The 24562-nt window shown below is 40.4% G+C and overlaps 1 protein-coding gene across 16 annotated transcripts in view; it reads right to left on the reverse strand.

The window, feature by feature from the left end:
• Positions 1–24562, reverse strand: part of Apbb2 (amyloid beta precursor protein binding family B member 2) — a 388124-nt gene that overhangs the window by 169859 nt on the left and 193703 nt on the right. For 5 of the 16 annotated variants that reach the window (XM_078021234.1, XM_078021231.1, XM_078021232.1 and 2 more), the window contains one exon: positions 5898–5966. The exons of the other annotated variants lie outside the window; for them this stretch is intronic. In XM_078021234.1, the coding sequence (XP_077877360.1) occupies positions 5898–5916 (19 nt within the window). In that variant the 5' untranslated portion in view covers positions 5917–5966. The remainder of the gene's footprint in view (positions 1–5897; positions 5967–24562) is intronic. 16 annotated transcript variants of the gene reach the window in all.

The raw sequence follows: 24562 nt of genomic DNA on the forward strand, positions 1-24562 counted from the left end.
CATCCTAAGATCCCACCCACTTTTGATTTTTCCAGTTTACATGCAGGATGATTTTAGCCTTCCTTCCCCAGTACTGAAGCTATATTGACACTCTGAAAGTTGATGCATTTAAGCCAGTCCCATTTTAAGTTGCCTCATATAATTTTAACTACACATTTGAGACCAAAGAACACAGGTCTATTACTCTCACAGATTGGGGAGATGGGGAGAGTCAAATCCACTCAAGCCCGGGCTGGACTCAGAAAACTCGTGGCATCACCAACTTCCTAGATTCCCAAGCTAGAAACTTTAGAATACTCCTTCATGCATTTCTTATCTTCCCAAAGTCTTACCAATACTGCTTGAAAATGTTTCTCTAATACTTCAAGTGCCCCCTTCCCACCTCTTCTCTGCCTGCTTTCAGGACTTCACCCCTTACTCTGAGTTTTCCTGTGGAGATCATTAATATAACCACGCTTTCCATCTCTATCTACCTAACGACAGGTTGTATATCCCCAATCTCAAGATCTGAAGTTCAAAATGCTCCAGAATCTGAAACCTTCTGAGTATCTATATAATGCCACAAGTATAAAGTTCCACATGTGACCTCATGGGACTGGTTGCAGTCAAAATGCAGACCCACTAAAAATATATAAAATTACCTTCAGGCTACGTGCACAAGGTATACAGGAAACATAAATGAATTTCAGGTTTAGATTCTTGGGTCCATTCCCAGGACATCTCATTATATATATTCAGATACTCCAAATCTGAAACACATCTAATCCTAAGAATTTTGAATAAGAGATATCCGACCTGCGTAAATGCCACCCCCCACACACGCGTGCATGTGCACATACATTTGCATACATTTAAATTTTTGAGGATTGCCAGATATTTTACAAAGTATCTACACCATTTTTACAAGTCCCACCAGCAGGGGAAAGGGTTTCAATTTCTCCAAATCCTTGTCAACAATCGTTATCATCTCGTTTTTACTATGGCGGTCCTAGATGGAATAAAATGGTATCTCCATTGTGGTTCTGATTTACATTTTCCTTTCATTTTTTTATTTGCAGAATTCCCAGTTCTTTATTCAAAGTTGGCCACTGAGAGCACTCAATATATTTTTCTGTTCACTCATTCACTCACTCACTATTTATCAAGCACCAATTATGTGCTAGGCTGTCCCCTCAAGGCCATGAACACAACAGTGAACAAAATAAGCAGAACTGGTGAGGAATGAATAAGCAAGATGCCACTAACCAGCAGGGCTGGTGTGAGTACAGAGGTGGCTCTCCTCCTGGATTTGTCAAGGGGACGGACCCCAAATGATTTTGCCATCACCTCCAAATCGACTCATCGTGCTGTCCTGAGTGTGACTCAGGAAGGTTCAACATCAACTCAAGAGACTCAATTCCTATTCCGGAGGTAGACTCAGATTTAAGAATGTGACAAAAATGACTATTACTACTGTCCTCATTGTCCTGCATGTACAAGGGAGAAACATCTATTAGAGCCTGGCATGTCCACCTTCCTTCTCTGTTAACAGTTCTGCAATTTGGGGAGGGGGAGAATCAGCTTTCCTTGACACACATTCATTCATTCAACCAACTTTTGTGTGTGTGTGTGCTCTACCATGTGCCAGAGATGCTTCTAAGTGCTGAGGATGTGGCAGTGAACAAAACTGACAAAGTAAAAATATCTCCTTTCTTGGAACTTATGCTCTAGGGTTTTAGCCCACATGTTTCAGGCAGAGATGGATGCACTCTTATTTCAGGGGGCACAGCCAGAGTGGCAAATCCCCTACAGTTCTGGTGGCTGGTTCCAGGAAAAGAATGTAACCCCACATAGAACCCGTCATGAGACCTTTGCTAGAATAAGAGGTGTTCTCGTTTCATTTTTGAAAATTAGAAGATTTAAGCCTAGAAGTTCAAGGGGTTGCTGCATAAGTGTGAATCTAACAAGAAAACAGAACCAAGAGACAGAAAGTAAACACGTCCTAAAATGGCACTGTTAGAATAATGAAGTAAAGCATGATGAACGGGAGAGCCCGGGACTTCTCAGGTCAATGGACTTATTTATTTATCTTGCTTAAGCCATTTTGAGCTGGGTTTTCTCTTTTTATTTTGCTACTAAAAGAGCCCTAGTTAATACATGGAGTATTTTATAAGAAGCCTAAGCAAAATTAGGAAAGTCAGGATGAGTCTAATTTCAGGGCATACACAGCTGTTCTTAAACCTAGGCACAAAGGCCCCCACACGGATGCAGCCAGGCAGACCAAACCCTAACCCAGCTCACAGTACAGACCTGTCCCAGATCCTACAATTAGACATGGCTTCCCCGCCTCCTTTTCTCTTTTTTAAGACATACAGACTTGTTTCAGAGAAGAAGCTGTCAGTAATGACAGGAAACCCTTCTCTGTTCAGCAACAGTCTGCTCACTCTCCCTCTCCTACCATGACACACTTGTAAAATTGGAAATGAGCTGACAGATGGGCCCAAGGAAGCCCGACGTTTGCCCCGTTCTTGAATGAGACTTGGTGTTTTCTCCAATTTTGCTTTACTGCTGTACAATTTCATTTCCACTGAGGAGTTAACAACAAATCGCCTACCCTGAGGAATGCTGCCTTTTGAACTGGACCTCCAAGTATTAAGGAAAAGAAATAAACTCAGACTTTTCCTCTTAGGAAGGAGAGGCAAAATAAAACTGGTTTCCTGAAATTAGTCATGAAAGCAAACCCTCAATGTGATAAAAATGATAAGAAATTCTCTGTGAACAAAAGAAGCAAAAGGTACTAGAAAGCAGCTTGAGCTCCTGGGTCAGGGAGATCACAGGAAGAGAGCCTGGGAGGTTCCCAGTACTGAGACAGCAACTCCACAGGCTGATCACAGGGTCAAAGATAAAGGGGTCCTTCCAACAGCTAGGTCTTACCCACCTCGGGGGCCCCCGGTGGGCTCCACTGAACTGCCTGAGGGCTCGCTCCATTCAAGCTCCCTGTAGAACTGAGGACTCCAGACAGATGGATCAAAAAAACTTTTCTTTAAGACATTTGATCAGCTCTTCACTATCTCAGACTAGCCAATCCACAATATATATATATACACTTCAAAACAAAATTTTACATCATAAACAAAGAACTTTTGTCAATTAAAAAAAGTAACCGTGAAACCACATTTTAAAAAATTCAGAGTCTGTGATGAAAAAGATGAAGTTATTACACACACTCAGAAGTCTGAAGTAGGCAGAGGGCCCTATAGGAACATGGGTCTTATAAACAGAGAGGACCAGGGGAGGTTTCCCACAAAAGGACTACTAAGCTGAGTCCTGAAAGGTAGGCAGGGAGAAAAAGAAACTACAGGTGGGGGAAAGTCTGGTATTTCAACCTAACACCTGGCAGATGTGATGGCTGGTTACTTGGGAAACACAAGGCAGAATTTGTGCACTCAAATAAAAAGACCTTGGAAAGTAGTCCCTTTGGGAAATTCTATGCTTACTCCGAGGATATTTTCACTGCTCATTTTTAAGCTGTTTTCACTCCTTAGAAAAGCTTCACCATCTTCTGAAGAATTTATTTTTTAATAGAGCTCTAGACTTTTATGGCCAAGTATGATAAATATGGCCAACGACCAAGCTTGAGAACACTGGTATAGGAGAAAAGAGTAGGGAAGGAGCTATAAAGGAAACATTATGTGTTTCCTTGGGTAACTGAGAAGCTGGGTCTCAAGTCAATTCCCAAAGGGGAAAATATTACACAATAATAAATAACAAAGTCCTTGAAATAGGGTAACAACTTGACTATGTTATGGGATAAGAACTATTTGGAAGGGACTCCTGAGCTGAATTCTGAAGGGTCAAAAGGCATTTTCCAGGCAGGTAATAATATCAATTCTGGGAGATTTGTCTTTTCAAACACGTCAGACATGCTCTTAGTTGCAAATATAAGCCTGTAGTCAGAGCTCCCAAGAATTGAAAAATCTTTGCTCACTACCTGCTGTTTTAATTTTCAAACAAAAAAAAATCCTGGAATAAGATACTCCACTGAGATAAGAATACTGCTTTCCTTGTAAAAACTGTTGCCTTCTATATCAATGCATGATAGTAGCAGCTGTTATTTAAAAATCACGTTGGATAACTGTTTCAGTATCTCATACAACTACCAAGGAACAAAGCAATCTGAATCCCTGCAGAAAGAATGAATACATCATCCTAACAATATACAGCCACAGCAAGAAATTTCTGGAAGTTATTTGACTCTTCCCTTCCATATGAGGAAAAAAAACATCATTTTATATATTTGTCAGCCTTACTCTTTTAATGCTTCAATACTGAGTCTATTTGTAACATAATATAAGATTTTATAGGACTCCTAAAAAGAAATATTCTCAATATTTAAAATCTATTTTTTTTTAATTTTAGTGTAACAGTAGAATTTATTGAAGAATAGAAACAGGAACAGAACTGTTGCAGTGCAATAGGGGACTCGATTGCACGTTTTCTTCCTAAAATCTATTTTTTTTTAAAAAATGTTTTTAGTTGTTGTAGACCTTTATTTATTTATATGCAGTGCTGAGAATTGAACCCAGTGCATCACACATGCTAGGCAAGTGTGCTACCTCTGAGCCACAGCCCCAGCCCCAGCCCCCTAAAATCTATTTTTTAAAAGGACATATGCTGGGTATGGTGGCGCATGCCTATAATCCCAGAGGCTTGGGAGGCTGAGGCAGGAGGATGGCGAGTTCAAAGCCAGCCTCAGCAAAAGCAAGGTGCTAAGCAACTCAGGGAGAGCCTGTCTCTAAATGAAATATAAAATAGGGCTGGGGACATGGCTCAGTGGCCAAGTGCCCCTGAGTTCAACCCTGTTACCCAAATAAATAAATAAAAGGCATACATATTTGTCTTGAGTTTCTAAAATTAAAATACCTAATCAAATATGTATTTATAAAGAAAACCTATCCCTTCCCCAAATCATCACAGCATGAAGAATCAGCTTTAAGTTCCTGATTTTTCATTATAAACTTAGGTTTGTCATATTATTTTTTTGACTTTTTTTTTAAATAAAAAGGGTATTTCTTGCCACTCCTATGCCTGTGCTGAACTTAATGTTTATTTCACTATGATTATTGTTTACTTCTTTGTTGAAATGTAACACACAGTGTTATGTAAAGGAGAAAAGGATTTGAACATATTTAACAAATTTCACTTTAGAATGTAAGGAAATTAATATCTTTTTATCCTTGGTTAAGTGCACTTATTTAAAATGAGAACTTGCTGAATGGTATGTTTCCTAAGAAAAGTGGAATGAACAGATCTACACATGTAGTCTTATGTTCAGTTTGAAATGCTACTGCAATTGTTTTTTTCCTTGTTATGTTTCCATGAGTCTATGAATTAAATCCCACACTATATTGGGTCTAGACTGACAGCTATCATGAGACAAAAAAAGGGACATACAATAAAATTAGTTGGTTTTTTTTTTTCTGAAGACCTGAAATTAATCAGCATTAGGTTCAAGGAGAATACTAATTGGGGGATTCTATTCTAGACAAACTTCACAATATAAGAAGCAAACCAAGATTCAATGCCAACACCTATTGCTTTGTTCATATTTCAAAAGCTCACAGGCTATAATTCACAGTGCTAGATGGTACAATTTCAGTTTTAATTTCTTATAATAGTCAACCAAAATATTTTTACATGATGACTTGTGAAATTATTACACAAATATGATTAAGTTCCATTGATCCTTCTACCTTATTTGGATATTCATTCTTCCATTAGCAAAAAACAATGAAAACCAGAAGCATGTTGTTTTAGCAAATTATGAGTTTAACATTAAAATAATTGTCTCATATGTTTTATAAGAGTTTAATATTGAACTGCTTCTCTGTATTGAAATATGTGAAAATGTATCTAACCTGGAAGTACTTCTGACATGGATCACTGGGCGTCAGCAATGGTGCAGGAAATAGTTTATAATTTGCAATCTAAAAAACAAAAAGGAATCATTTGAGAAATTAAAACCTCAAATAACAAAGCATAAAAGGAAACTATCATAACATTGAAAGTTCTTCCAAAAGCTGTTCAAAATTTTAAACAAATGTTGGCAAATTATGTACAAATTTTTGTTTATATTCACAGTCAATCCCACTACTTCTGACTCTAATTTGAATTCCTGCTTAACCACATTCCCCATAAACATTTATTAAGAATTATTTTCCCCATGCCAAGCCAAAGCTGTCTGTCTCCAATGGCTTTTTCTTTTCTTTTTTCTTTTTTTGGTTGTAGTTGGGCACAATACCTTTATTTAATTTATTTATTTTTATGTGGTGCTGAGGATTAAACCCAGCACCTCGCACATACTAGGTGAACACTCTACCACTGAGCCACAGCCTCAGCCTTCCACTGCTTTTTTCCCCACTAAACACTTATAATTCAGAAGCCACTAAGGAAAAAAAAAACATACATAAACTACATAAAAATGAAAACCTTCTGTTTAAGAAAAAATTTACTATAAATATGGTAACAATGAGAAACAAATTAACATCACAGATGACATAAAAGGACAATTTTCCTTTATCTGCAAAGCAATCCCTGAAATCATTAAGAAAACTAAGAACAAGCTACAGGAACATGAGCAAAGGACAGGAACAAGTGCCAAGAGAAACATAAGTGCCCAATAAACATAATTAACTTACCTCATAGGAAACTAAACAAAATGCAATCTAAGTACAATAACTGACTGGTTCTCATAGATCAGAATACCAAGATGAACAAGCTTGAGAACATATAATCTAAGGTAAGGACGCTGGAAATAAGAATACTCAAATCTTGCAGGTAAAAACTGACAGAACTCTTTAGGAGACCATTTGCAAATATCTGAGCAAATTCAAAATACATCAAACTCTACTGCTCAGCAATTTCACTTACAAGAATTCATTTTACTGATAAACTCACTTTGATGCTATCATTCTACAATCAGAAAAACCTGGTAATGACCTAACTGATAGTCAGTGGACAACTGGCTCATTAAGTTATGATACATCTATTTAATGCCACCATTAGGAAACATGAAGCGGAACTGTGTGCGCCCACATGGAAAGGACATCAAGACATATCACTGAGAAGTCACTAACGTGCAGGGCATGGCATGACATAATTGACTAACCATTTTAAAAGCATACACATATGAACACACTCACACACCTGCATTTAGAGAGGAAATTTCTCAAAGGAACAGTAAGGACCCAGAAATAGCAGTAAACTGCCAGTTTACCAATTAGATACATAACAAGGGAAACTAAAAACAGACCTTGTTTTCAATGAGTCTGCTATCAGGAATGTCACTTAGACAGATAATGCATTATATTATAGTAGGTTAAATGAGGATACTGCATGATTCCATTTACGTAAAGTACAAAAACAGGAAAAAACATTGTGTGTCAGGATGGTAGTGGGGGCAGGGGTGGAAGATGAAGATGAAGGAGAGTAGCTTCAGGGATACTGGTCACAGCAATGAACTGGTTCGTGACAGAATGGAAAAAATTCATCAAGCTAGGCTGCTATGTGCACATTTCTGTAAGTGCATTGCCATTTTACAAAAAGTTATAAGAAAGGGCTAAAGGCTAGAGGCTTTCTGAAGCATAATTCAAATGGAAAAACTTCGTATTTGCAAAACCTCTAAATTCTAACCTAACCTTTCCAAACTAGTAACCTTTAATGAGCATTACTTCCAACTTTATAATTCAGATAATGACCTGACAACCTGGTCTGCTGGTCCACAATACATTTTTAATTATATTTTCACATACTGTGGGTAAGGCTCATTACTCTGGTATAATTAAAGGGGTGGGTTTATTTTAAATTGTCCTGAAATACCAAGAGGTGCCTCCCTCCAGACACATTTGTCTTCACCCCATGCCTTTCTCAGCACCTTAAAAAGTATTTTTACAATTCAATCTTCCTTTGGGTGTTGAGGCAGGGGGGAAGACGTCTTCAATGTACCTTAAATTATAAGCTGAAACACCAAGGTGATAAATAAATAGTACAATGAAACAAATACCAATGAAGTAGAGAGAAAACCAAAGAAAGGCACTCTTGCATGCTTGAAGGCTTGGGAAGGCTTGAACAAAAGTTACAAACATGCACATCTTTTACTGTATATAACTTTTTTTTTTTTAGGCTCAAATTTATTTATTTTTTCTTTTTTTTATTGGTTGTTCACAACATTACAAAGCTCTTGACATATCATATTTCATACATTAGATTCAAGTTGGTTCTGAACTCCCATTTTTACCCCAAATACAGATTGCAGAATCATATCGGTTACACATCCACATTTTTACTTAATGCCATATTAGTGACTGTTGTATTCTGCTACCTTTCCTATCCTCTACTATCCTCCCTCCCCTCCCCTCCCATCTTCTCTCTCTACCCCATCTACTGTAATTCATTTCTCTGCTTGTTTATTTTCCCATTCTCTATATAATCCTTAAAACAGTCCTGTTTTCCTGACCTGAACCAAACTGCACCTTTAGCAAAGTTAAGAATTAGATACTTTGCTAATCACTTCATGTCATAAATAGCCCTTTTTATAGTGCTATTATCAACCAATACACATTCCATACTTACCACGCGCCATGCATTATGCTAGAAGCAGGGATGCAAGGACAGTTAGTCAACAAAAACTATTTTCCTCTTCAGTATAGTATGCAGTCTATTGGGGGAGATGGATGTTAATCACAAAATTAACTCAGATCAGTATGTAAATATGTATGTTCTGGGAGAAAATATCTCGGTTGTTAACAAAGGACAGGTGCCAGGCTGCAGTCTGGAAAGGCTCTCCTGAGACAATGAAATCTGAGGACTACATAGGATTTAGGAAGGAAAAACATTTCTTAAACACCTACCATGTGCAAGAAGGCATTTCCTGGCCTTGGAGATGGAGTACAAATATCCCAGCTACTTTTCCTTGATGAATGAATCTAATCTGGTAAAAACAGTTTCTGATACGGACTTGCTGGTGTGAACCAACAATAATTTGAGAAAAAACAAAAGAGGCACTTAGGAAATGGGAAAACACTATGCAAATGTACGGTTTTAAGAAGAATCTTCAGCTGTGCTGTCCGATATAGCTGCTACTAGCAGCAGCAATACGGAGCTTTCAAACACTTAAATGGTGACCAGTCCAACTGAAGAACTAAATTTTCAACTTTATTAACTATACTCAATTTAATTCCAAATTCATAAAGTGATACTTGATACACTGGAAAATTAAGTAACACTGGAACTTTTAGAGTAGGTGAGCCTATTTTTTCAACTCTGAATTTTATGGAATCTGAATACTGGCCAAGTATTTCCCATGAATATTTTGCATCTCAGTTCAGTGCTATGAGAATAAAATACATGTTGATTTTGAAGACTCTGAACAAAAAAAAATGCCAAATGTCTCACATTCATAATATTTAAATATTGAATTAATGTTGAAATGAAAACATCTCATATGTGCTGAGTTAAATTAAACATTATACATTAAATTTAACTTTTTAAATTTTTGTTTTCATGTGGACTAGAAATTTCAATTTACTTATGTGCCTGTCTTTTATTTCTGTCGGAGAAGCGCTGACCCAGAGAATGTAGACAGAGTCCGAAACTTTACTTTAGATTAAATTATTGTCTATCTTAACCAAATGGTCATCTACCTTCTATCTGTAAAAGTAAAGCCTAGCAGAAATGTTACCTCTCCTGTGATGCTGGAGATTTCGCCAGCAGCACTCAGAGCACAGAATGCCACAGAAATCACATTCTGAGGTCAAAGGTGCTGAGGACGAATGGCAGGCCACTACATGTTCTGCATTAGGAACACAGTTGTGATTTTAAGGTGAAGCGCAAAACAACCTAAGTGAAATAGTCTACAGTGATCTCCTGCCTTCCAGCGGTGTTTGCCTGTGCCCTGTAAATGAAAATCCATTGTGCTGATGGGCCTTGGGGTGATGCTATTAGGGCCTAATAAACATTCCACAGGACCTGAGAGAGCCCTCAACAGAATTCACAAAAGCACAATTAAACAAATAGATGAGTGAATAAATAAATAGAACACCCACTTCTATTCTGGTTCCATGTAAGATGCCAGGCACTTGCAAATGATTCCAAACAGAATAAAAATCAGACAAAGAATTTGGCTTTGCCTGTCTTCCCCAAATACTGGCGAACACGACTGACAAATTCGTCCCTCTCAATTGACTACTCTCTCTGTCCTGCCTGCTCTCTCCTCAGACATTGTTATGGTATGATGCGATTTGTGTCCCCCAAGGATCTGCTGTGAAGAATGGCTTGGTCCCCAGGGTGGGGCTGTTGGAAGGGGGTAAGCCCTTTGGGAGGTGGAGCCTTGTATGAGGCCTTCAGGCCATGGAGGGGTCGAGGGTGTGAGGTACCTCTCCCTCAGCCCCTTGGTAGTTCTGGCAAAAGGGCTGTTACAGAGCCCTTTTGAGGGCCAAGTGGCTCTCGGTCCATTGGCCTGAGACATAACCCTGGCCTGCTCCCACATGCATTCTAACCTTTGTTCCCACCATTGTTCTTCACCTTGATGTAACTGTGTTATCAGCTTTTGTTTTTCCCCCTATAACAAAATACCTGGGGGGTAATCAACTTTCAGAGAGAAAAGGTTTATTTGGGTTCACAGTTTTGAAAGTTTTAGTTCATGGTCAGTTAGCCCTGTTGCTTTGGGGCCTGTGGTGAGGTGGCATATCATGACAGGAACACACCGTGGAATGAAGCTGCTCACCTCAGAGCTGGGATGGGAAGAGAGAGAGAAGACATGGTCCCACAATTCCCTCTGAGGGTACCTCCCTAGTGACTTCAAACCTCCCAGTAGGCCCTGCCTCTTAAAATTACACTACTTTCCAGTAGCATCACAGGCTGGGGACCAAGCCTTGAATCCCCGACCTTTGGGGGGAATACTCCCAATTCAAACTGCAGCAGTGGTACAGCCCTCATCATAACTGAGCTGATACAAGTGCCATGCCCTGGGCTGGGGATGTGGCTCAAGCGGTAGTGCGCTCGCCTGGCATGCGTGCGGCCCGGGTTCAATCCTCAGCACCACATACCAACAAAGATGTTGTGTCCGCCGAGAACTAAAAAATAAATATTAAAAATTCTCTCTCTCTCTCCTCTCTCTTAAAAAAAAAAAAAAAACAAGTACCATGCCCTTAAACTTCTACCACTCTGAGCTAAGTCACCCTTCTCTCTTTCTAATGTAGCTTCCTCAGGTATTTCATTGTAATAACATAAAGCTGACTAACACAAACATTAAGTATTGCATGCAGTTCCATAACTCCTCTCTTGCCCTTCAGTCTAATCCCTCCCTTCACTTCCTCTCAGATCGATCCTAGATCCACAATATCAGATAAATAACTTCTCTGTTCACAATCCCTCTCTTATCCAGAAATCACCAGAATTAATTCTTTTGACCACTGAAAATCTAGTTCCAATTGGTTCTAGAACCTCTCCTTTACTCAAACCCTTCATTACCTTCAAGTAACTAATTTCTTGGAAACTTTAATGCTCTTTAATCCTATCAGACTCAATAACTCCTTCCTATGATAAATATTTTTTATTATGGTTTGGATATGAGGTGCCCCCCTGCAAAGTTCCTGTGTTAATGCATGAGCTGAAACAGATTATGAGAGCAGTAACCTAATTGGTGGATTAATCCATTTGATGGATTAATACTCTGAATGGATTACTAGGTGGAAACTGGGGCAAGGCTAGAGAAAGGAGGTCACTGGGGGCATGCCTTGGAGATCATATAATCTGTCCCTGTCTCTTTGCTCTTTTTGCTTCTTGGCTTGCAAGAACTGAGCAGATTTTCTCTGACTCACCTCTGGTCCAGAGTCACAGAGTCGCTTTACCAGGGACTGAACCTCTGAAACCATGAGACCAAATAAACTCTTCCTTCTTTTAAGTTATTCAGGACAGATATTTTGGTCACAGAGATGAAATGACCCTTTGTTCTCTTGAAGTATAATTCATAGATATATAACTTATCGACAGATAAATTCCAGAAAGGGAGAAATTACAGTAGGGATGCATTTCAATAAGCAAATTTTCAGGCAGGGTAAACTAGGGATCATAATGATCAGTCATCAGATATTTGCCTATATACAGAATCACTGTTAGGGTGACAGCTATGGGTAGACTGACAGAAGCTGAGTGTTGTATATGGACAACTCAGATACCGTGAAATACACTGCCGTCATTAACATCATTAACTTCAAAATACTCAACAACTCTTAGGAAATATCAAAAATACTAAATATGATTATCTTTTGATCAGGAGGTTTTAGAATATATATTAAAACCATAAAAAAACTTTACATGTTTAACTTTTGGGATAATTATAAACATGTGGTTCACCTACATGAATATTCAACAGATTGTCTGGGAGCTTCACAGATTTGAGACATTCTTTGTTGAACAGGGCAGTCCTGGATGCTGCAAGATATTTTTCATTCCTGCTCTCCATCCCAAAAACTGAAGTAGTGAGTCCCCTTCTATACTCCCTAAGGAGTTCTAGCAACTACTAAATCCCCTGCTTTGCAAGTTTGGACCTTTACCCGGAGTTCTCTTCCTCTTCTTGTTTGACACTTAGGTTCGACATGATCTTGAACCACTCTTAATGTTTGCAAGCTTGTTCTCTTATTTCAATGGCAAATTATGGTTACCATCAATCTGACAGTTACCATAGGATTAAACAAGATACCAAATGTTGATTTGCTTAGTTCCAAGCCTATCCTCAACATTTGTAAATAATAACTGCTATTACTGTTATTAATATTTTCTTAACACATATGATGTGTTTTCTCACTTAGGTTGTAAGCTCTGGTGCCTTGGAGATCTTTGTACACCCAACCTAAGGACCTAGTAAATTCTGGTGGCTCATATCTCCCATTTTCTTTCCCTGTCCCATCCTGACTTCTTGTGAAAATATTCACAAATGGTAGCCTGTTTCCAAGAATGGAGTTAAGAACTTCAATTACAATGGAAATGGAGCTTTGGCATTACTGAAAACATCATTGTAACCTGCCAAGCAGAGGAAGAGCTGTCCAAATGCTATTGGTGTACTTTTTTTCCTTGAAAATCTGCAGGGCATATTAATTGATGAATACTTTTATATGTAATACTGTGCTCCGTGGGGGGGGGATTTAATTTTTTTTAATTTGGGGAATATAAACCTTTAGTAGTAATAAATTTCTTGCATCCACATACCTGGGACTCTATTGCAGTTCAGAATCATTGCTGATTCTGAATCATTGAGAGATCCTAAGTTGACCAAATATATAATTTAAAACAGAAAAAAGTTATGGTAACTTCTCAACCGCCACCCATGCAGACAAGACAAGCTGGGTTAAAACAGGCTAACTGTGACATTAAGCCAAGAAGACGGTGGCAAAAAAATCACACAACACAGAAATAATTTTGGAATCAAGGACAGGACGGCTCTTTGACCTTAAGGATCAAGCTTCCCATGCTGGAAAGAGAGTGAGCCCCGCTTTTCTATACTTTATAGCAGACATCAGAGGCAGGGATAAGGTTTCAAGAGTAGAGTCTTACTTCATGATGTTTTGTGGTCAGCAGACTGATTGACATCTTGGCAAGTCACGTCCATCTCAGGTGCTGTGTGGGATCTTAGGCAGAGGTAGAGGGGGAGGCTCACCTGCATCATGCGATCAATCTGGAGTTCTCAGAGCCAGACTTCCCTCAGGAGGCTACTATGCACAACACGGACAGCTAGTGACAGTAACTAAGGTATAGAAACTTTCTCTAATTTCTATGTCTTTTAAAAGATTTTTTTTTTTAATTGGGAGATGGACACAACATCTTTATTTTTATGTGGTACTGAGGATCAAACCTAGCACCTCCCATGTGCGAGGCGAGTGCTCTGCCACTGAGCTGCAACCCCAGCCCTTAATTTCTGTATCTTAAGCAAAATGCTTACAAATGTCGATTTGGGATTCTGGTTCTTTATCCTGCTCCATTCAATGTTCTCCAAACCATTTCCAAACAACTAATTCTGAGAACACTATCAAAGAAAGAAAAATACGCACAGAGAGAAAGAAGTCTTATTTTCTGAAATGTTTCCTCGGGGGGGAAACTCTAACAACTGGAAAAGAAATATTTTCAAGACAGATCACCAGATGTAGATGTTTCCATTTAGGAGTGACTTTTATAATTGTGAACCAGAAAATTTTTAAATGAAGCAAAAGATATTATACTTTCCCAAAATATACTTGGATCCCCACTTTTTATATGTCTCAGGCATTACATCTGCAGTTTAGAAATAACAGCAATGCTTCCTACTTCTAAGGAGTGCCAATTTAAAATATGCTGCTGGCTAGCTGTGGGGGCCCCACTGCGTTCATGGTGCCAATTGACGGTCTCGGTATCCTCGCCCTCTGCTCTGTGACTCTGTATTCCCTTTCCACTGGCTCTGGGCTCAGCTGTGCAACTTGCTTTGGTCAACTGGATGTTAGCAAATGGGATGACATGCTTTGCCCATTTCCAGCACCTTGAAGAAGACAAGATCTGTGCTACTATCATGAGACACGCCTAGGCTGGCCTGTAGGAAGGCTGTTGGAGGCTTGGGTAGGTTGGCTGAGTCCTCTTGGCCAAGACCATCTTAGGCCAGCCTGGTGGAGTACGTGAATTTGGGGAAAAAACGTGATTTTCCCCCAGAACGTGTTTGTAGAGGGCTGATGTGAGTTTGGAAATAAAGAACTGCTGTTTGAATCTACAAAGCTGTGAGTGGCTCGTGATTGGTGCCCAGCCCGATTGCGGCAGTTCTTGGTTATCCAGCAATATCCTTTGCCTAAGAAAACCAGGATAAATGCCTGATTCTTTCCTCATTATTTTTAAGATGATCAATCAAAAGGTAAGCTATACTTTTTTTCATACCATTATTACCTAGTGGATTGAAACATTTGCAATGCTTATTTTTTGGCCAGTATCAGTCCAATTAGGTTGGCTCCTGGGCCATTTGACATGCTCTCAGAATCTCTGAAGCTTTTAAGCTTTTACCTATTATGTGGCAATATGCCAGTCTTAGGTTTCCCCACCTGCTTTTGTTGTCTGAAGCTCACTCTCTAGGAAATTCCTTAGGAAGAGCTCACAGGAACAGTATCTCCTCTCCTGACATCTTCCACGTTTATGTTCCTTATGCTTAAAGGTGAATTTTGCTAGATATAAAAAATCTTGTCTCATATTTTCTTTCCCCGGAGCACAAACATACATCCCTTTCCCTTCTGGCATGAAGACTTTCTGGCAAAAGGTCTTAGAGACAATTTAAGTCTCTGTCACTGAGTTTCTTTTTTGTGTAAATGCCCAAAGGACTTCTTTCTTTTTTAACCCAACAGTTTTACTAGAATATCTTTGGAGGAATTGTTCTAAATTGATATTCTAAAATATATGATTTGCTTTTTCAAAATGTAGTCTTCAAACATTTTTTTTTTCCAAAAAAGTTTTCTTGAAATGGAGTATGGGTACCACCCCTCTCCTGGTTTTCTCCTCCTGTCACCTGTATGCTAAATCTGCATGCATTGCCTAGCCTTCAGTATTTCTTACCTTTCCCCAATTTTTATTTATTTAACCTTATTTAAAAAAATATTTTTAGTGGTAGATGGATACAAGACTTTCATTTTATTTATTTATTTTTATCTGGTGCTGAGGATCAAACCCAGTGTCTCACACGTGCTAGGCAAGTGCTCGACCACTGAGCCACAACTCCAGCCCCCCAATTTTTATATTTTTTTATAGTATTAAGGACTGAACCCAGGGTGACCTGCCACTGAACCACATCCTCAGTCTTTTTAATTTTTTATGTTGGGACAGGGCTTTGCTAAATTGTTGAGGCTGGACTCAAACTTTTGATCCTTCTGCCTCAGCTCCTCAGTTGCTGGGATTACAGGCATATGTCACTGTGCCCTGCCTCAAATTCTCTTTCTTTCTTTTTCATTTCCTTGTGATTTTAAACTTTTCCTTCCTTTTTACAACCTTTGTTTCTGTTATGGCAATATTTGTGGTATGTAACTGATTTTGTGCTCCTCCTAAATTTGAGTTTATTTAATTTTTCTAATTCTCTCTTAAATTCTGTCAACTTGTCTGAGTTTTCCAAATTCAGATTTATGCTGCTCTTTCATCTCTTGCATAATTATATAGTTACTTTTTCCTTCTTTTGAAATAGAACATTCCAATTTTAATCTTTATTTTTGTGGCTGAGCGTGCCTTGTTTGGCATGTTTTCCTTATCTATAGGGATACTGGTCTCTTTCTTAGTCTGGGTTTTTTAAAAGTAAATTTGTCTGTAATTTAACCTTGTTAGTACTGTTTATTTTCATTTATGCAATCTGCATAACCTGTTTGATGTCTTTCTCTCCATGCGAGCAAAGACTATGTGTCTGTTTTGTGCATCGGTATATTGCTGGTGCCTGGCACGTGGCAGATAGTCAATAAATAGTTGCTAAAATAATGAACAGAAAAGTGTACTGAAATGTTACTTACTAGTGGTAATCTCTGGATGATAGGATTTAGAAAAATACCTTCTAATCTTCCGTGTTGCTAATTTGCCTAAATTTTTTAAACTTTTTTTTTGTAGTTGTACATAATAACTACTTATTTTTTATGTGGTACTGAGGATCGAACCCAGGGCCTTGCATATACGAGGCAAGTGCTCTACCGCTAAGCCATAACCCCAGCCTCACCTAAATTTTTTTAATAATGATATAAGAACATTTTCATATTCAGAGCAAAACCACTCTTTTCAACTTTGAAAAAAATAAGTTCCTACATGAAGCTAGATACGCATATACCATGTAACTTTAAAAAAAACAACCCTCGTCTCCTCTCTCCCCTCCATCCATCACGTGTGTTTTCTGCAATGAGGTAAAGGGAGGTGATAAAGCGGAGTTCTCTATGGAACACTAGGTCCAGAGTTTGGGGAAAAGAAGACACGCAACCACCCATCTGCTTTTCGTGCTGCATTTGCCAGATTTTACTCTATAGCTCAGAAAACATGCTAATAGGACTTCTTGTGGTGCGAGGAATGGATTAAAAAAAGCAAAGAACCCTGTAGTGACAGTTTGGCAGGATCTGGAAAGTGGCTCACAGAGCCTGTGACAATTCATGGGACAAAGAAAACATCTCTTCATAAAATCTACACTCTAAGACACCCCAAATATACCACTGAGAAACGTCAGTGGCAGTGACTCAAAAGTGCCAAACAGAAGGATCCCAAACAAGAACAAGATGAAGCCTTAATTGGCTTAACTGGGCTTTCCTACAGCCATTAGAGAAAACACAAGACATGAACTGTCTCAGAAAGCAGATGGTCTTCTCCAGCTCCCCCTCTCTCTCTCTCTCTCTCTCTCTCTCTCTCTCTCTCTCTCTCTCTCTTTTTTCAACAAGATAATTAAAGGAAACTGAAGAGAAAGGATCTTACTAAATTGGCCAAGGAAAATTATTTCCTCTGAAGTAGAAGGCATGAGCTTTTGAAGAAAGGATTTCAAGTTTCCCTTGGGGTTGGCAGGTCACGCAGGAAGGCCAACAGCAGAGAGAGAAACCTGGAGGCCCTGTGAACACATGGGGATGGAAGCTGAGGTGCCTCGGCCTGCTGCAGGAGTACCGGCATGGGGAGTCAGGGCATAGGGGAGGTGAGGTCTTTTTTGAGGGGCTGGAGACAGAGCCCTGGACCACTGGCATGCTGAAGTCTGTGCTCCACCACAGAGTTGCACCCCACCCCTGAGAGTTAGTTGTCTTCTTGATTTGAGATTTGGGGGGAACTGTCTTCTCTTTTGTCACCTGTTAATTTTTCTTAGAAAACCCCATTACTTGCTCCCCTATTCTGTCTTGGTAGCAAGAAAAAATAAGATAATAAAACTCAATACAACAGAGACCACAAGTGCAAAACCATTGGTCAAAGAAGTAATTTTGTTTAAATGGCTCTACTGCTAGCTATAAAAGTCTCCCTGGGCAGAAATGCTATGAATTAAAAATTAGGGGATGGGAACAAGGGTCTGCGTGTTTGAGACCCAACAAAGAAGAAATGATATCCATTTCTCCTCCAAGCTCTGAGGCACTTTTTTTGCAGAAAGGAAAGGCAGATAAAAGTCTACGCAAAGGCAACTCAGACACCCCATGCCAGATTCTTGACTGAGACAGTGACGCAAGCCAGATGTCTGTTATGGTCCTGGCTAAAATTCATCCAGAGAGGGCAGGACCCCACTTTGGGCTTGCATACTTGGCCTGAATTTCTAACCAAAGCCTAATGGCATCAGGATGAGGGAATATTAAGAAACTAACATTATTGAGGGCTTCCTCTGGGCTAAACAGACACTGTCCGCAAGGTCTCTTCCACTTTCCACATAAATCCTGTGGGGATGGAGGAGGCACCATATTTTCCTTGTGTCACACAGGACACTGAGCAAGGTAAAGGAACTTGCATGATGTCAGGCAGAAAAACAGCAGCAGGGCCAGCTCCAATCCCAGCACCAAGGCTCCGGGATTCTTAGTTTAATGTTCCTACTGCCTTTTCCAAGAAGCGGAAAGGCAGATGGAGCTGGAGAATTGGAGACTCCAAAGACCCCACAGGTAATCTATCTGCCACCTCCTGGTTCTGGGACAAATTGAGTCTTATGACCAGGGAATTAGGAAATGACTAGGGGGTCTTTGTCCTCAGCCAGGTCACAGCCACACAGAGCTGTGCTTCTCCTGCTTCCTGGTTATCCACGTTTTTGAAATCCTTTAGAATTTTCCTGATGTTTCCAACACCAATTCCCCAATCCCTCTCCATGAAAACTAAACCCTTTCTAAGCTTCAAAAATGACAATAAAACCACCTTTGAACACACTAAACTTAAAAGTCAATCCCTACTCCACTTATTGTAGCTTAGAACATACCTGGCAGTTTTCTTAATGATAATAATTTCCCATTCATACATCACATTGACTATTTAGTAGGCACTGTGTTAAGACTTTCTACATATTAATCATTTTGATCCTCAAAACCACCTTGTGATAAGGGAACTATAATTATCCTATTTTAGAGATAAGGTAACAGCAGTAAGACATTAAATAATATCTGAGGCCATGTACCTGGCAGGTGGTGGAGCTATTCTGTTTTAAACTTCTCTGAACTTTGGCTCTCATCTCATAACAGTGATTTACCTCACAAGGTTAGTATGCAGAAATGAAATAAACATACACAAAGCAATTAAACACTAAGATTTCCCCTTCCTCCTAGTATTTCTGGGCTTATTCCAAGGTGTGATCCAGAAATTTTTAATTAGAGAATGAGATAAGAGGAGTGCTTAGTATTCTTTCAGAATACTAAGATACACAGTCTTGCCTGTCTGCCGTAACACCCTTTTTGAAGTAAACATCACCACTTCTTTTGCAAATGAGAGACCTCTGTGCGTGGGTTTCCCCACATGAGTGAAGGAGGATTCGAACCTGTGATATTGCTTTCCCTGTGGATTCTCAGGGGTTTGAGGTCAGGCTTCTGGATCTCTTCATCTTCCCCATGCAGCCATGTGCAGACCAGGGCACAGCGGTATGAACTCCACTCCTAACCACAGACCTTTTCTGAGAAACTGGATGGAAAACTACGATTGTCGGCAAAATGGATACAGCCACCTTTACCAGCCCTGCAGAATTAGTGACTCTTCTGGTATGAGAAAAGAGAGGGGAGAGGAGAGAAAGGAAGAAAGAGAGCCAGGGAGAGGGGAGAGGAATGAAAGGAGAGATGGAGGGAAGAAGGAAGGTGCGGGGAGACAGAAGAAAAGGCCCCCTACGTGGTAACAAAACTTCAGCCCCGACGCAAACTCTGCGTCCTGCCACCTCCTTCAGGATGCTTCCCACAAAGACATCAGCTGCTCACCAAGAGCCACCTGGGGCTCCCCATCGGCCTTCAGCTGGGGCTATGTTCACAGACACAAGGGAAGACACGCCTGGCCAGGGCCACAGGCCTCAGGAAGGCATAAGGGCAGACACACTCTCAGCCTTGACCCGGGCTGAGGCCCCAGAGGAACAGGGCGTCTTCTCAGCACAGGATGCTGGGATGCGCTGTTGAAGGCCTTCCTCTGCCTCCATCGGCTTTCCTCATCAAAGCTTGAGCTGAATCAAGAATGGCAACCAAGGAGGCTGAAACAATGGCGGTCCCCAAGCCACAAACCCAACCTCCTTCTGCTCTCACTCCCACTGATCCTGCAGCCAGGAAGAGGACAAGCCGCCTTAGCACCATGGGTACCACAGTCATAGCTCTAAAGGCAGCAGCAGGCTCAGACAGAGGAGCCTGTCCATCACTCACAGAGACCTCTGAGGACACACCCACGGGCATCTGTTTTTCTAGACAGTCTTGGTAAAGCACTCAGAATGGCTGCAGGCAACTCCAAATGCTCTTTAAGTTCCCAATGTCATCCCTTAAGAGCTCCCAACCTCACCAGTGCACGCCTGTAATCCCAGAGGCTCAGGAGGCTGAGACAGGAGGATCGCGAGTTCAAAGCCAGCCTCAGCAACTTAGCAAGGTGCTAAGCAACTCAGTGAGACCCTATCTCTAAATAGAATATTTTAAAAAAAGGGCTGGGGATGTGGCTCAGTGGTTGAGTGCCCCTGGGTTCAATCCCAGGCTCCCAACTACATAGGAAAGGAGGAGAGAGCAGAAAAGGAAAAGAAGATCCTACTGCACTGCTGGGCTCCGAACACTTTCTTTGTCTTGAACCAAACTTGCCAAACCAGCCCCAAGTTCCCCTAACATGCAGGGATATAGCTGTTCCCCTATCACCGATGCCAAAGGGCACCCAGACCAGGCTCCTCACTCTGCAGAATCCCCTCCGGCGTGTGCTCCCTCGCCCTGCCTGGGAAGGCTGCCTCCTGACAGGGCCTCACCAGCTCTGGGGATGATCTCAACAGCGGGTGCCACTCAGGGCACCCACATTGTGAATTCCAGCATATAGCACTGAGGCTGCTATTGCACCCAGCATTCCTGTGATCCTGTTCATACCCGTCCAAGGGCTGCTTTCTGGTCTGCCTTGAAGAGGCAGGTAGAACAAATGGTTTCGAAAGCCTCTTGTGAGGGTCCTTGGGGTGCACAGTGCTTCTCATTTCTTTGGAACAGTTTTATTAAAGAGAAAGAGTCCAGAGTGTAACCACACATACCTTATTTTTTTTTTTTAATGAATGAAATTATTCTAGGGCTCAAGTTCTGAGGCTACAAATAAAAGTAGAATTTTACTAGATGATGTCCAACAACTGACACTCCTATGGACCACAGTCCTTTCTTCCTAATGGACTAAAATACAATTTTCATTTCTTACTTTATATTAGCTCCATGATGCGTGTCACAGAGCCACGTGTACCTCCCACATGGAAAACAACCCACAACATGTTCTATCCGAGGTCCCAAGTCCGCAAAAATCCAGAATTCACATTATTTCCTCCTCCTTCCCAATTTGGCCATTGAAAATGACAGGGTAATTCTTTTTCCACGAGTGTACAGAACTAGTTCCCAAATTTCTTAAAGTTACCGGCTTGGAACTTGGCCACAAGAAGTTTGAAAAGAGGCAGAAAATTTAATACCATTACCCTGGAATCCAATAAAGCCTGCTGGACCTTCACATTTTCAAGACATCAGACTATTTACGCTGTTACCCCTAGTGCTGCTGTCGCTTCCTATGAAGCCATAAATATACACCATGTAGTTCACCAGAAAACTGACTTAAGGCCACCATAAAAAAGGCCCGTAAGGAAGATCCGCCCATGAAGTACTCGTGGTACTTGCTGAGGCAAGTTCAGATGGACAAGTTCATTTATTTTGGAAAATTACATTTCTGAGTCCACAACTCATCACTTCAACTGTGAACAACTTCTAGTACGAGGGAGAACTTTCTTTTGAGGGACTGTTCTCACGCAGGTCCTACTAAACACTAAGGACGCAGAAGAAAAGGCTCATAACACCTGTATTTTCATATCTGCTTCATTTAGCATGGTGTTTAGTTTTAAGTATCGATATTGGAGCAGCATCTCTGCCCTTGGTCTCTCCTTCACATTTGTTACCTCACAGTGACATGACGGCTGCTGTATGTTCAGCCATCCTATTAGCACTCAAGGCAGAAAGAAAGGGAAAGCAATGAAGGCACTGATAGGCTCATTTTTCAAGTTTTATAAAAACAATAAGTGCTTTCCCAGAAACCCCAATTACCACCCCGGTGGACTCCTTCTCAGGACTCCTGGCCAAAACCAGGTCACATGGCCACATTCTTATAAGGGAATGCTGTGAAATCAGGGTTCAGGATTGGTACATTGGTTTAGACCATTACTACCTACTGTCTGGGGCTGAGTACCATGCCACTCTGAATTAAATCAAGATTCTGTAAACAAAAATGGTACAAATCATGGGCACTGAGTGGGCAATTAAATGTGTCTCCACTTGGAGTCTTCATCTTGGGAAGAAGAAAATCATCCAATTATAGTATTTCCAAAGTGTTCTTTGCTCCTCATATTAAAATACCTACTCTACGTGTAAAGTAATATTTTATAAATTTCAATGCTTATAATAACAAACAAGAATAGTTTAATCTTTAAACTCCTATGCTCTGGTTTTTTACATATTTGTGTATACACACACACACACACACACACACACACACACAGTTATAAACTGGCCATCAAATGGCTAAAACAAAGTTGGACATGGTGATGCAAACCTGTAATCCTAGCCTTCAGGAGGCTGAGACAGGAGAATCTCAAGTTCAAGGATAGCCCTGGCGAGTTAGCAAGACGCTGCCTGAAAATAAAATGGAAAGGGCTGGGGATATAGCTCAGCAGAGCATCCCTGGGTTCAATTCCTAGTGCCAACACAAGAAAAGAAAAAAGAAAGAAAGAATGAAACAATAAACATTGTGAGGCAATGTGTGACTCTTCCAGTCCTTGAGCGATGCCAGCACTGTGTTAGTACAGCAGGTGCAGTATCCATCAACCTATCTATTAATTGGCTCTGATCACCGTCTCCAGTCTCATCTCCACCTTTTCCTCAAACAGAAAAACAGGAGGCCTCTTTAAGCTGCTCCTTGCAATGGAAGAAACAGGGATCTCAAAAAGAGAACGCTTCTAGCTCCTGATGTACAAAAGCAGACAGGAAATCCTGTTTATTCCAATCAAGCTCCAGTTGCAAGAACAGGACAGTAGCTAGGTATTTATTTCCAGCGGTGGCCAAGTCATGCTGGGTTTATTGATATCAAGTTCCAAATAAGCAGCATGTAACTGAAACTCTCTGGGGAATTTTCTTGTACCCTGAGGGACAGAGCTCAACCTCTCCCACAATCAGATGCTCCTAAGAAAGAACTTGGGGAAGAAAACAAATGGAACCCCATGGATTTAAGTATTTGCCATAAAATAAAAAAGGAGGAACTAAAAAGTCTAGAGATTCCTTTAACAAAGCGTTCTCTATTGAATATTCAGTGGTGCAAGCTTGTAACTTTCTATTTCTTAGGATATGTTCATGAGGGAAGGCTCCAGAAACGGCAGAGGCTAACAATAAACTGAGCTTTCTCATGACCGAAATAAACCAGGTCATTCCTTTTAAAATTCTGTCTGTCTCATTTTGGAAGAGATTTTTTTGTGGCTCTCATTCAGGTCATCAAAATTTGCTTCCCCTGAGAACCATCTCAGGTTTGCATAAATGTGCAAGAATCCGGGAAACCTGGAAAAATAAGTCTATTTGCTTTGGTTTTCAAAACTATCCCCAAAAGTTGAACACTTCAGGAGGCTGTGCTCCCAGGTCTGACTGGGATATTTCCTCTCTGCTCCCCTGATGGCAGGAGGTACTGGGGCCACTTTTCTGAGAGCAACATGCTCTTCTAAGTTGAAGCCTATCCTCAGATCCAGAAGGGACCAATTCTAGTTGATCCCCATCACCCAAATGAGAAAAAGACTGTTCAAGAACCCTCTGATGTTTAGTGATTCCTAAAACACCAGGTCTGCAGGTACTGAGCACCCCATGAGCAGGTTCCCTTAGACTAAGAAAACCACCTACAGCTGGTTGCAGTGGCACATGCCCATAATCCCACTTCCGGGAGGCTGAGGCTGGAGGATCACAAGTTCAAGACCAGCCTGAGCAATTTAGCATGATCCCATCTCAAAAATCTAAAAAAAATAAATTTTAAAAGGGATGGGGATGTGTCTTGGTTGTTAAGCCTCCCTGGGTTCAGTCTCCGACACCAAAAAATAAAAATAGACACACAGAGAAAGTTTGAGGAAAAATCAAAAGCAAAAGCAAAGTTACTAAGAAGGGATTTTAATGTGAACTGTTGAAATTAATTTCTCTCTTCTGGGAAAGATAAACATTTAGAAATAACATTTCTTTCCTAGTGTTAATATTAGAATATAACCGTACTTGCTAGACATATAAACATAAACTACCATATTAATGAGTTCCTAAAAATAAGGGCAGTAGACACGACTCTGATAGCTTGGATTTGGCATCAAGAAGCAATCTAGAATCTAACATGACTCTGACGTGGACAGAAGGTGGGTTCTGGT

The sequence above is a fragment of the Ictidomys tridecemlineatus genome, chromosome 9, assembly GCF_052094955.1.
Source record: "Ictidomys tridecemlineatus isolate mIctTri1 chromosome 9, mIctTri1.hap1, whole genome shotgun sequence".
In the NCBI taxonomy this organism is placed as follows: Eukaryota; Metazoa; Chordata; class Mammalia; order Rodentia; family Sciuridae; genus Ictidomys; species Ictidomys tridecemlineatus.